The 13,371-nt window shown below is 44.1% G+C and overlaps 1 protein-coding gene across 10 annotated transcripts in view; it reads left to right on the forward strand.

Annotated features, from left to right (window-relative positions):
- LOC118214434 (chondroitin sulfate proteoglycan 5-like) overlaps positions 1–13,371 on the forward strand; it is a 36,936-nt gene that overhangs the window by 11,886 nt on the left and 11,679 nt on the right. For 3 of the 10 annotated variants that reach the window (XM_035394376.1, XM_035394395.1, XM_035394437.1), the window contains exons 3-4: positions 6,539–6,727; positions 10,331–10,487. In XM_035394376.1, the coding sequence (XP_035250267.1) occupies positions 6,539–6,727; positions 10,331–10,487 (346 nt within the window). Of the gene's footprint in view, positions 1–6,538; positions 6,728–10,330; positions 10,488–12,593; positions 12,651–13,371 lie in introns of all 10 variants that reach the window. The other 7 variants (XM_035394414.1, XM_035394450.1, XM_035394405.1 and 4 more) reach the window with 5 other exon arrangements.

The raw sequence follows: 13,371 nt of genomic DNA on the forward strand, positions 1-13,371 counted from the left end.
ATATTAGCTATATAAAGGAAGAGTTTTTAACATGTTACTTGTGACCCACCTGAATCCCTCCAACCACCCATAAATATATCCCAACCCACAGGTTCAGGAACCGCAGTACTGTAGGAACCATGCCTCAGCCAGAGAGGCCCACATCACAGTTTTTCCCTAAAACAAGCATTAGCTTGATTCTATGCACTGATGGGGTGCAACCATCATCATCCATTAGGTCAAACTTGGGCATATTGGAAATGACTTCCACTTTTGTTGCATACATTGCAACTCCCTTATGACTGACGATGTGATAATCTGTAAGCATTAAGCAGCTTACTGCTCTGTTTGTGTGAATACCAGAACGTCATCTAAGTAACAGAGTAAACTGCTGCAATTTATATCACCAAATATACTTAACATTTTCCTCATGAACAAGGCAGGGCTATTGCAGAGTACCTGTGTCATCCTGTTATATTTGTGTAATCCTAAAGGAGTGGAAAACACTGTATATTTCTTGTCTTCTTCGCATTTCGGGAGATTATAAAAGCCAAAAGTCAAATCCACAGTGCTAAAGTAAGTATTGCCCCCGAGTGCAGCTAGGCAGTTGGACTTGTGTGGGAGTGGATGCACATCGTTGATGGTTCTCGTGTTTCACCATTAGAAGCCTGTGCATATTCTGAGCCCTCTATCCTGTTTCCATACAACCACTAACTTACATTTCCACTAGAACCTGCCTTAGTTCCTGCACTGGAGGCATTCTTCGGTCAGGAAGCCCAAAATGGACGTTTATCTGTCAGTCTATTTCAGTGTACAAAACCCTTGGCTTCACCACAGTCAAATAAGTGTTTAAAAAACACAACTTGGTAATCTGTCAGTAACTGCACTAGACCTAGCTTAGTTGAACTACTACTACTGACTCTGCAAGACTCTATATCAATATCCCCTGACTTCAGGGTCATCATCTGTACATCGTTTGCCTAGCAGCAGTGTCCCTGAGGGTTCACATGCTTTTTGACATGAGCCCTGGAAAGCAGTGAAATCTACTGTCAGACACAGAGACATGTCGGCCAGTTAGCTATTTCTTTTCAATGTGATGGGCTTCTTAGTTGGATTGAGCACCTTCATGGGGGAACAGCGGTCTCCCCACATTGGCGTGACCACCCTCCTCATTAAAACATTCTGTGGCATGGACCTTGATGTGGTGGGCCCAATAATCACTGTACTCCTAGGTGGCATAAGAACCCTACTGGGCAGACTGTCCCAAACTAAATGCTCTTGTTTTGGAAATAAAGTGACTGATTGGGTTAATTTTACTGTGCCAACTTGCTTGGGCATCTCCCCACCCCACCAACGTGCTAGACTTGCCATCGTGTTGAGACACTGTTCACACTCTGGAGATGGTTGTGGATTTTCATGAGCTATCTCTCTCCAGTAGTCATCACTGGTTTTCATCCAATGTATCAGCTAATTGATCTCATTGGGACCAATGATGAGATCATCACCCTGACCTGGTACTACTAAAACAGAAACAATGCAGTCCATGGCTGCACTTTCTAGGAGTTCTGAAACACCATCTGATAATCGACTGACATAGCGCAAGATTTGTTCACTGATCATTCTTCCAAATTTTCATAATCTCCTTTGAGGGTTAGCCTACACTACATTTCCAAAAGTATTTTGGGCACCTGAATATCATCCCCCTTTTGTTCTTGTTGAACATCTCGTTCCAAACCCATGGGGATTCATAAGCTGGACCCTCCTTTGCAGCTGTAATAGCCCCCACTCCTCTGGCTCACAGTTGGCAATCCAATTCATTACAGAGGTGTTTGATGGGGTAGAGGTCAGGGCTCTGTGCAGGCCAGTCAAGTTCTTCCCCACCAAACTCCCCACCAAGCAATCCATTTCTTTATGGACCTTACTTTGTACATGGGGGCATTGTAATACTGCAAGACAAATTAATTCTACAGGTGAACGTGTTAGCCACACTTCTAGCCATTGATTTAGACAAAGGTGAAGCTAATTAAGGCTTATTGTTTTCCTACTTAACCATTGTTCTGCAGTTCTGGTTTACCTCCTGATGAAGACCATGTGGCCAAAATCCATTGGGATATCTTATTGTTTCTATTTTGAACCTGTCAATGAAATAAATGCATTTTAACTCCAAATAGGCAGAGTGCCTTGGTTCCTGTTTTGTTTTTTGGAACATAGTGAGGTACTGTGGTTAGCTGTAGACAGTTTAAGGCTCTGCTGCAGGGATAATAAAATCTGTTCCTGTAAATTCTTTCCCTGTAATCAGGGATTTGTTTAGACTTGGGACACCAGGTGAGTCGAATTTCTGACCAATCAGTGAAACAAATCAAACAATTGACTATCAGATAGAAAAAGCAGTGCGCCTTGTGGGCCTTGAGGACCAGATTTAAGTATCTAGGCCCTGCTCTGCTGTGTGTGCCCAGTGAGTGAGCAGATCTCCTGGTCAGAGAAGAGCACCCATCCCCATTGTCTGGCTGTAACCCATTGGGTTAAAATAGTTGTGGTGGTCAGTTATATTCCAGGAGGGCTTGTTTACTGATTTGCTTATCTGAATATATGAATTCATTAACAACTGCAGTTTAATTATAGCATTATAAAAATATGAGCTGTAGTCATAGCTCTTTTGCTGTTACAATCTGTCTGTAAATGTCTCTTGGGGTTATGCACTCTTTCTTGTGTTTCTCTTCCATCCTCTCCCTGTCTTTGTCTCAGTTTTTTTGTTGCACCCTTGAAAAGAAGGGACAAAGACACAAGCAACCCAGAAAGTCTCTCGCTTATTTCTTTTTTGTCCCCATATGTCTCTTTCTTGCTCTATCTGTCCAGTAACTCTTTCTCTATTATTCCCCTCTCTCTTTGACTCTACAGTGTTTACAGAAAAACAATCCTAGTGCCAGTGCTCAGTAAAATAGCACATGCTTACACTCCACAGGAGAAAGCTTACACAAAGCACAGCATCTGCACAAGGATGTTAAAGTGCACCTCACATACTCTTCTGTGCCCCAGATGTGTGTTTGTGTATGCATGTACCTACCTTTGTTTGTGTCTGTATTGTGTGTGCCTGTGTGTGTGCGTGTGTGCATGTGTGTGTGTGTGTGTGTGTGTGTGTGTGTGTGTGTGTTAAAATTTTATTCTGGTTGAGAGGGCTCCAGGAGAGAGTTTTTCATTAGTGATGTTTAACCAACGCTTTAACTAATTAAAGCATCTTTAGCTAATGCTGTTACACATTCCAGGGCCAACATAAATAAACAAACTTTAACACTCATAAAAAATAACCCATGGCTTCTTGCTGTGCCTTTTTCCCAGCTAACACCATCACATGCAGTGAAAAACATTTTTATTCCACTCAAAACCTTTTTCCTTTTTTTCTTATTTTCTAGGGAAGGGGGGTGAAAAATTAAATCTCCAGGACGTTTTGGAAACAAAAGCAGCGTCGAGTGAACGAAGCTAAAGCTTCTTAGGAGACAGAATGAGAGTGACTCAGACATTCCCCGATCTGTCAGTATGGAAATACACTGTGTCAGCCAGGTTGTGTGTGTGTGTGTCTGTGTGTCTGTGTGAGTGTGTGTACAGCTATGTGTGTGTGTGAGTGAGAGAAAGTATATGTTTGTGTGTGGTTGTTAGTTATAAAGAGCGATGGTGTGAATAATGCAGAAGTCGCAGACAGCTTGTTGTAGTTAAGACAAGTTTTGGGCAGTGTAGCAGTGAGATACTGCCTGTCCCAGCCCAGTGAAATCCATCTCCAAATGAACACAGTAAATCACAAGTACCATTGGCCAGAAGAGTAGAGGCATGTCCCTTTCTTCCAATGATAACTTTCAGCTTTCAAAATACTTGCACTACGTTTGCACTCTTAAATTCCACCCGGCGGCCTGCTCAGTTTTACTGTATTTATGTATTATTTAGTTGATACTATTCAGAAATATATGTGTTCTTTTCTTGGTTGAACATTAACACATCAGTGCTGTCAGACCAGCTTCTCACACAGTGTTATATAGTGTCACATAAACCGACTCGATACATAATGTCACATAAGTAGTATGTATGTAGTATGTGACATTCCCATCATGAACAGATCACTCAACAGGGCAGATACGGTACTCAGAATGTGAGTCTTACAGTGTGATACTGATTTGTTATTCATTGCAGCATTGCTGCAGGGCAGCCAATGGCTGCTGTGGAACCAATCTGAATGTGGTGACGTCATAGCCTGTACTAGACAGCTAATGCTTGTTTTAGGGAAAAACTGTGATGTGGGCCTCTCTGGCTGAGGTGTGTTTCCTACAGTACTGCGGTTCCTGAACCTGTGGGTTGGGATATATTTATGGGTGGTTGGAGGGATTCAGGTGGGTCACAAGTAACATGTTAAAAACTCTTCCTTTATATAATATTCCTGTTATCAGTACTTCATAAGTAGTACACTATATAGTTCTGCCACTGGGTGGTGGAGCACACATTGTTAAGTTATTCCTGTATGTCTGCTTACCCAGTAAATAGAATGGACATGGGTGTACTGTAAGTAGATGATGCCTGTTGTAATGCATGGCCATGAGACAAGGGACAAATATTTTAGGGTGGATTTGACAAACATCTAGGATGATGGTGATATGGACTGTCCCATTTCTTTTATGTTCGAGTTCATTTCAGGCTGCTAGCTTATGGCGCCATGGCTAAACACACATTATGGAATGGTTAATGAACTTTAATAGCCAGTGTTTACACTGCCCCCTTCAGTACCTTAGTGGTATGAGAGTTGTTTCCTCAATCTTCATTTTGCACCTACTACATTCAGTTCCAAGTTTGTTATGACACTTACTGGAAACTCTAAAAATTGCTACATTACTGCAATTTTGCCAAACCTTTTTGTATGGACTGTGGATAAGCGCCTCTGCTAGATTATTACATTTAAATGAATAGCAGTGTAATCTTCATAAATTAGGACTAATGGAAGAAGCAAGATAGCACATGCATAGTTACAGACCATAAGCAGGTAACTGAGGCACAATACAGCATTATAAATTGTGTTCATACATTTTTTAAATTTTATATTGCATTAATGTTGTAAATACAGCCTAATGCATAATTATTTTCATGATTATTTGCCTTACCTTTGGTAAATATACATTTTTGTCATGTCTGTTTTTTACTTAAATATGAGTACCAAATAATAAAAGTGAGGGACATTGCAGAGAGCAGCATGTGCTAGAATGGTATAGCTAAGAACACACACACATACACACGTGCGCTTACACACACACACGCGCGCACACACACACACATTGTTCAGCAGACAGCTCACAGTCTTTGCAGTGCTTTGAATTCTGTGACCTGGTGACAAGAATTTTTTCTGAAGAGAAATGGGCTTGTTTTCACTGAGACAGATTACAGACACCTTTCTGCCAGACCTATGGAGTCTAGTCCAGCCAAAAGCCTGTTGTTTCCGGCACAGCAGAGACACAGAAAGAATGAGACTCAGAATTTTAAACACATCTGGGAGGGTGACTCCCTCTGTCTCCATAACCACTGCTGTCAGTTCTGTCTGCTGGGAGTTTAGACTGGTTCTGACAATATTCCAAGGCCGGTCCCGCCTTCCTGGCATGACGATTGCTAAATGTGTATGTGTGTATGCGTGTGTGTGTGTGTGTGTTTGATCAGAAACTGGGAGGTTTGAGGACCGTGCCCTATTCAAATATAACTGAACACAATTTTTCAAAAATGGGAGAGCGGTAGATGGTAATGGTGAACCCAATTGCTTGAGCTGCCAACAGAAATCTGATGTTTAGAATATACTACATACGATACAAATCATGTGAGTGTGAGTCTTGGAAATGGACACTGCAACACCAGGCTTAGCTCAAGACATAGCTGGTGCCTGTCAGCTTCAGTCTCCTCTTCCATCTGCCCGCACAAATCCCTTTGGCTTTTGACTACAGGCACTTGCATCTGGTTCTCAGTCCTCCTGGTTTAGTCAGGCAGCCACCCTAATTGGTCTAAGATGAGACTTTATTTCCTTGGAGCTCCTTTTGCATATTCTGCTTTTTTATGAGAAGATGGGAAGGAATGGTGTCCAGGATAGTTTATTTCCCCACTGTTAAAGATGATAGACTGTGGTCCTCCAGGACCAGGATTGTGAGGTGTATTCATCCAAAGCTGGTCTTGAATTGACTCGCTCTCTAAAATGGCTATGCAAACTTGAGACAGCACTGTAGTACCTATTGTGTCCAGGGTAGTTTCCCTTTGAAGCCACTGTAAAGGACCTCTAAGGAAGTACATTATTTCTTGGACATTACTTACTTTCTTTGCAGGTATCCTATTTGAAACAAGAGTTACAAATCTGCTGTATTTGTGTGGGCTGGTGGGATTCTCTCTGACAGTGTGTTAGAGAGCTGGGTTACTCAGGGGAACTGTGGTCACAACAACCAATGGGGTGTTTGGGTTGGAGAGTTCTCACAGTCTGAATTTTCATATGTTTTCATCCTCTTCCTCTATCTTCTTTTCCTATCCCTCTCTTCCTGTTTCTCTCCCACAGGTGTAACGTCCAGGACTACATCTGGCACAAGGGCTCCAGGTGTGAGTCCGTTATCACGGAGTTCCAGGTGATGTGCATCGCCATCGGAGGAGCAGCACTCATGGTGCTGCTGCTCTTCATGATCACCGTTTGCTTTGCCAAGAAGCTGCACCTGCTCAAGACCGAGAACAGCAAGCTGCGCAAACGCAGGTGAGGGACAGCAGGGGGAATGGGCCAGGGAGAGGGAGAGCTGGACTTTAGAATCATGTTGAGAAACGAAGAGAGAGCAAAGGAAAGACAGACGAAGGCAAAGTAAGAATGAGAGACGGAGAGAGAAAAAAAAGAGAGAGAGAGAAAGAGAAGGGTTTGAGAGTAAGAGATTGAGAGATATAAAGAAAATAAAATTGGATGTATAAATTGAAGGAGAGGGGGTGAAATGTGGATGAGTCAAAGAGTAAGAAGCAGTGGTAGCATGTGAGTTTTCCTTTAAATTGATTGTTGGTCTTGATTTGTGTGCCAGAGTGAGGCAGAATTAACTGATAGGAGGAAGATGGCAGCAGTGTTGTGTTAGTGTTATGAGTGTATGTGTGTGTGTGTGTGTGTGTTTGTAGGGGTCCCAAGCACCCCTAAATGTGACACCAGCATGTCTAGAGATGATGGGAAGGTTGCAGGACGAACACACAATCCCATGATACAGTCCATCTCTCAACACAATGATGTCATCAACTCCTCCTGAAAGTAGGGCAGTCTGACAGGTGGGGGTAGAGTGGGGCAGGGGGGCGGGGGGGTTGGTTGACCTACATATAGCTGTGTGACTCTGGGGGTGTGGGGTGGGGGCAGGGTTTCCAGGCGGGATTTGAACTGACAGTGCAGAAAGCACTGCCAGAGAAAATCGGGGATGCGAAGGGAAAATATGAAAGAGAATACTAAGGAGAGTAAAATGGAAGGACGAGATAGCGAAAGGGAAAATACAGCCGAGAAGTGATGCTAGTCGGCACTTTTCTTCTCAATCAAAGCCGGAAACACACTAATTGTAATGAACATTGGTTTTTACATGCCAATGCTGTGCAAGGGTAAAACTGCTGGCTTGTAATCTTACCTAGCATTTCTGAATAGGCAGAGGTATGACTGTTTCTGCTGCCCTCTGTCTGCTTCTGAGGATGCAGCATTTTGGTTTGTTCTTTAGGCAGAATAGGGGGCCCATGGAGGACTGCTTTTGATCAGACACAGGTTGCAGAATTTTATAACCAACACATCAGCATGAAACTGGCAGGAAGAGGAGAAGGAGGAGGAGTAGCAGGAGTTGGAGGAGGAGGATGGGGGAGTAGGAAAGGAGGAACATGGAAACTCATGATAGAGCTGTGTGTGTGTGTGCGCATGTGTGTGTGTGTGTGCGCGTGTGTGTGTGTCTGTGTGTGTGTGTGTGTGTGTGTGTGTGTGCGTGCGCGTGTGTCCGTGTGTGTGTGTGTGTGTGTGCGCGTGTGTCTGTGTGTGTGTCTGTGTGTGTGTGAATCAGCCCTGCCAAAGGGGTCTTTGAATACATTGGCCGCCCACTGCTCCATCTGCTGTGGATAATTGCAGCCGGCTGCGCAGTCCGAGCGCGCATAAGCTGCTGCTTCAGAGAGCTGAAAGAAGTGCAATTATGGCCTTTCACACTGGGGAAGAGGGGAGGGGGAGGGGGAGAGGGAGAGGGAGAGAGAGAGAGAGAGAGAGAGAGAGAGATAGAGAGAGAGAGAGAGTGAGAGAGAGAGAGAGAGATCTTTATTAAGCCTTCTCAAATTATGAAACCTGTTGTACAAGAGCTCTCTGTCACATGAACACACACACGAACGTACACACATGCATGCATGAACACACAGGCGCGCAGGCACGCACACACACACACACACACACCTCCGCACACACACACACACACACACACACACAGTGTTAGGAATACGCCATTGGGCTCTGTGCTGTCCCACAGGTTGCCATAGAGAAAGAAAAGGACAGTTGAGAATATACAGGGACAGAAGACTCTGTGCTCTGAGCTTGCCATACGAAAGCAACAAAGAAAGCTTCCAGTTCAGTAAACTCAGACTGAAGTGACTCCTAAGCATGATTTAGCTGCAGTGGCCATGTGTCCACCTTACCTGCATTAGCACTCTATAAAGAGCTGCATACCTCAGCCGTATACAGTAATTCTGTATGAAGTGAATGGCTACAAAGTGTTCTGTAAGCACTGCTACACCTATTTTATAAAGAGGAACTTTTGATTTAGTTGATATATGTCCATTTGCCACAAAATGCTCTACAACCAAGCATAAGCACATACACACACACACACACAATTCACATATATGCATTCCATGCTGAATACTACAACAATGTATAATCTACTACTGTGAACTATAACAATATGGATCCAGTGTTTGCCAGCATCAATCCATGAAGTTGATTTTTCATTCAAGACAACTATCAATGAGTTTCTTGCTGTATGAAGTCACTTTGTCGTCATTTTAAGTCATTTTTACAATTATCATTCTGGCATTGAGCTAAAGTAGTGACCAAATTATTATTGTTATGGCACGTGTTCTGTTTTATCTTTACTGTTCTCAGTGTGACTGGGACTTCAGTGGTGCACTGGGTATATCAATCCATTGCCATGTCAAATCCAACTGCTTTTAAAATAATTACTAGTACAAACAGCCCATCCATTGCCATTTGGGGATGATAAGATTGGTGTTTTTAAGTTCCCCCCTCTGCTACTCCCTTCCTCCCCCTTACTCTTCCACAGGAGATGGAAAGGAGAGCCAGACTCACAGCCAGGGAAGGCTAATTGGAAGGCGCTCTCTCTGCTCGTTAGCGAAGCTTTGATTAGCCAATCATGCTGATGATTAAATATTTATCTTTGAGCCAGACTGTGCAGTGATTACACTGCAGAGGGGAGGAATGGGGAGGGGCCGAAGGGCTTTGGTTAAGGGGGAGTGGCTAAACAAGCACCACAGCATTCAGCCAACAGCTATATTCCCCAGATGTATTGGAATGAGAGCAGACAGTGAAGACAGATGTAGATGAATACTATAGCTCTTGGTCCCTGATGCTGCCACAGGGCTCAATGAGAGCATTTGGCACTCTTACAAATATGTCCTATAGGACTGGCTCTGACTATAAAGCTGGGACATCTTACTGTCTGCCTAGGTCATGTTGGGTGTTCTGTAGGACATTTTTGCAAGGCTGGAGATGGGGCAGGATGGCAAGTACTGGGAGACACAGCATCCTGGTACAGAACACACATCTGAGCAAAGCAGTCTGTCTAGACTTGTGATCTGCCATGCTGTATTACAGTGGGGATCTGTGTGTCTGTCTGTGAATTGAGGTGCTGGATTCACACTAATGCTTCTCTCTCTTGATTTTTTCTCTTCTCTTTTTCTTTCTTTCCCTGTTTTTGTTCCCCACACCTCGTTTCTTGCTCCTTTACTCCCGCGGTACTCCTGTTTTTCATTCTAACTTCCCTCCCTCCTTTCCATTTTTATCATTCCATATTCTTTTAATCATCTCCGGTTCTTATACCCTTCTCCTCATCATCAAAAATTGACCTTTTCTGTTTTTGCATAACCGCCTCTTTGGACACCTCCCTTTGCCTCTCTGTTGCCATTCTTTTCCTCTGTTGCCCTTCTTTCACCATCCATCTACACATCCATGTTGTTTTTCTGTCATCACTTCCCCACCTCTTCCTTCTGTTTTTCTCATTTTTTGTCTATCCTCTACTATTTCCCTCTCCTCTTCCCCTTCTTCCACTCTTCCACCCCCCCCCCCCCACTCCCCCCACAGCAGTAAGTACAGGCCTCCGTCGGAGCAGCACAATGATAATTTCTCTCTGTCCACCATCGCTGAGGGCTCCCACCCAAATGTAAGGAAACTTTGTGACACCCCGCCTACCCTTCCTCATGCGCGTGCTTTGGCTTACTATGATAACATTATATGTCAGGTAACGTTCCTCTTGTCTCTCTCTCCCCTTCCTGCATGGGTCTTACGCTTACCATGGGGGAGGGAGGGTTCTCTCCATGGGACAAGCTTTCCATGACAACCGTCTCAATAAAATGAGACAGTGCCACCGCAAGATATAATAGGGAAAACACCTACTTTATTCTGCAGTTCAACTGTATATCTGGTTTCATTTTGATGTGAACGTTTCTATGGGGTTGCATTTGGTCATATTTCAAGTGGATGGAGTGTTGGGAATACACTTTCACCATCATCAAAGTGTCCCAAGGTCACTCAGAAAAAGCTCAGGTATTTTCCAGCACAGTCTGCACATTCCAAGTCCAAAATTCCTGGCCTACCCCCCTGGGCCTTACTACAGCCTATTCTGTCTTGTCTCATCCTGTTGACCGGGACTCACTGCAGCCAGTCTATAGCAGCAGATTACTGAGATTTTTACCTAATTGCTGTGTTTAGTAACCTAAATATATGTACCCATAAGGCAAACCACTTGTCTACTCTTGACTCAAGACATCTGCCCAGGGCAGAGAACACTCCTCAAGGTGAATACAGTCCAGTCTGGCCTCAGCAGGGATGAGAAATCTATTGACTCTGCTGGAGTAGATCAATACCGAGGCAGACATTTGCACATTGCAGTCAACACTCTCTGTAACAGGAGAGGGATTAAGACTCATCAGAGAACCATGGAACAGATAGAGCTTGCTGCTGCTTCTGTTACTGGGGCAACCAGCTCCTGCTAGCTCGACCCTGAGAGAACCGCCCGCGCCCCCCCCTTCTCCTTCTCTTCCTTTTTCCTTTTTTGATCACCTTTGCATTATTCGGTCACTGTATGCTTGACTGCTCGCATGTGCCCCCATTGGTCATGTGTGGCACTGCAGCATGTTTGTCACGCTGCTGCTATACTGTATCTGTGTGTTTCATGTGTTTATCCTGATAAACAGTTTTGTGATGGGCAGTGAGGGTGTTGTTAATTTGAGTTGTTTGTGGGGGTGGGGTGTGGACGCTGTGTGAAAAATGTAACGCTACAGGAAAAATCCTGGTGGCTGGCCGTTCAGGATAAACATCTGAGATGCAGCACCTCACTGCTCCCCGGAGGGGGCGGAAGAGAGCACGCAGTCTAACAGCATCACAAGGCACAATAGAACACTCTCTGTAGAGCTAACTTGGACGTTGTCCCCTTGGGTGGGATACGCCTGCCAGGTCTGGTACAACCACTTCAGAACTTGATTGGGCCATGGTGCCCAATCAAAGGAGAGGTGGAGAGAGATTCACTGACCACAACATCTCTGTTCTGCTCAGTTCCCATGATATCAGTCTAGCAGAGTATTTTGTAATATTCCTGAGTATATATGATATTTTTTATCGTCATTTGGATCTCTGCATATCATGACATCATTTTATAATTTCCTGCTCAACAGAAAACACTCATAAAATCTCAGTGTGTTGACATAAGTCTGTAAGTACACAGCCACTCAACGCCAACACTAACACCAATCAGAGCACCACTACCAATAATCTCATGTCGCTTTAACCCTCATTGAAATAGGCTAACACAAAGAAAGATGTAGCGCCGCTCATTCATGTCATTAAGCATTAAGCCATTACATTCAGTGGCTGTGTCTATCATAGGAATGCTGAAAACAGACCCATTCCCAGTAAAGGGCATTATAATGTGAACAGTGGTCTGGCCTCGCCCAGCAGGAGTAAATAGTTGCAAACCTGTATCCATTCAGGTTTCAGGACTACCAAGATATCTCAAAAGCGAACATGGTGCAGCCAGATACCACCCTATTGCAGACCATTTCTGAATGAACGGTAAACCGAAAACAGAAATGCTGGTAAAAAGGCTATTTATTGTGCCCACAGTAATTCCCATGATATGGAAATGAGCTGGGAATCAACTGGCTCACTGTAGTGGGTGAGGCGAGGGTGTCTTTTCAGGATGAGCCGGTGAGCGGTGGTTCAGAGCCCCCGCTTCCTCTCCTTTGGCGCTCCCACCCATCGTCTCTCTCTCTCCTTCTCTCTGCCTGTTTAAATATGTTTTTATCTCTGAGGACTATAACCCTTTCCCAACCCCCCCACCCCCACCCAGAAAACCATGAGCAGATACACCTGGGAGTGTAAGACCAAAGAGGAACCCGAGTGTGAGGTAAGCAGATCTGCAGATGACGCCCCCTCCCCCTGTCCACCCCTCGCAGTACTTGGGCAACATTGTCCTGTTACCTTGTCAACCAACTGACCCCAAGAACCAACACGTGGACCCACCCCTCCACCCCCAGCTTCCCTGTGCAGTGGTGCAGTCCATTTCCTGTTTACTGCAGGTGTAATCAATTTCAGGTTCATCCTTAAACATGCAGTCTGAAATCTAATTAGTTACAATAACTAGTTAAGATGCATAACCAGTGGAAGGCAGAAAATATAAATCATTTTGAATCATGCAAATTATTACTGTTGCCCACCAAGGGTTTAACTGGCAGGCAAAATACCTTACTTATGATTTTAAAAAGATACAAGTTCATTAGTGAAATCTTTATACATTTCTCCACTATCACAAGTGATACTCTCATTAATCATTTGCTATAATATGAAAAGTCAAGTTGATGGGTTTACAAATGGCATCTTTTCTGGATGCTGCAATTCCTTAAAGAAAAAAAGAAAGAAACGCATGACAGGGCCCTCCTGAGATTGTAGACTTCTGCTTATTTGCTTGTGAATTTTTTTGAACAAACCCTGAAAAAACCATGCCTGATTCAAGTGCTGAGGGCTTGGATATTGATTGTCCTGTCAGCTCAAGGGTGAGTGGGAGGCTGGACCCTGGGAAGGTGCTGATATAAATGAAGTGCTGGCACTGGAGACGCTATCTTTTAAGA

The sequence above is a fragment of the Anguilla anguilla genome, chromosome 1 (genome assembly GCF_013347855.1).
Source record: "Anguilla anguilla isolate fAngAng1 chromosome 1, fAngAng1.pri, whole genome shotgun sequence".
Classification (NCBI taxonomy): Eukaryota; Metazoa; Chordata; class Actinopteri; order Anguilliformes; family Anguillidae; genus Anguilla; species Anguilla anguilla.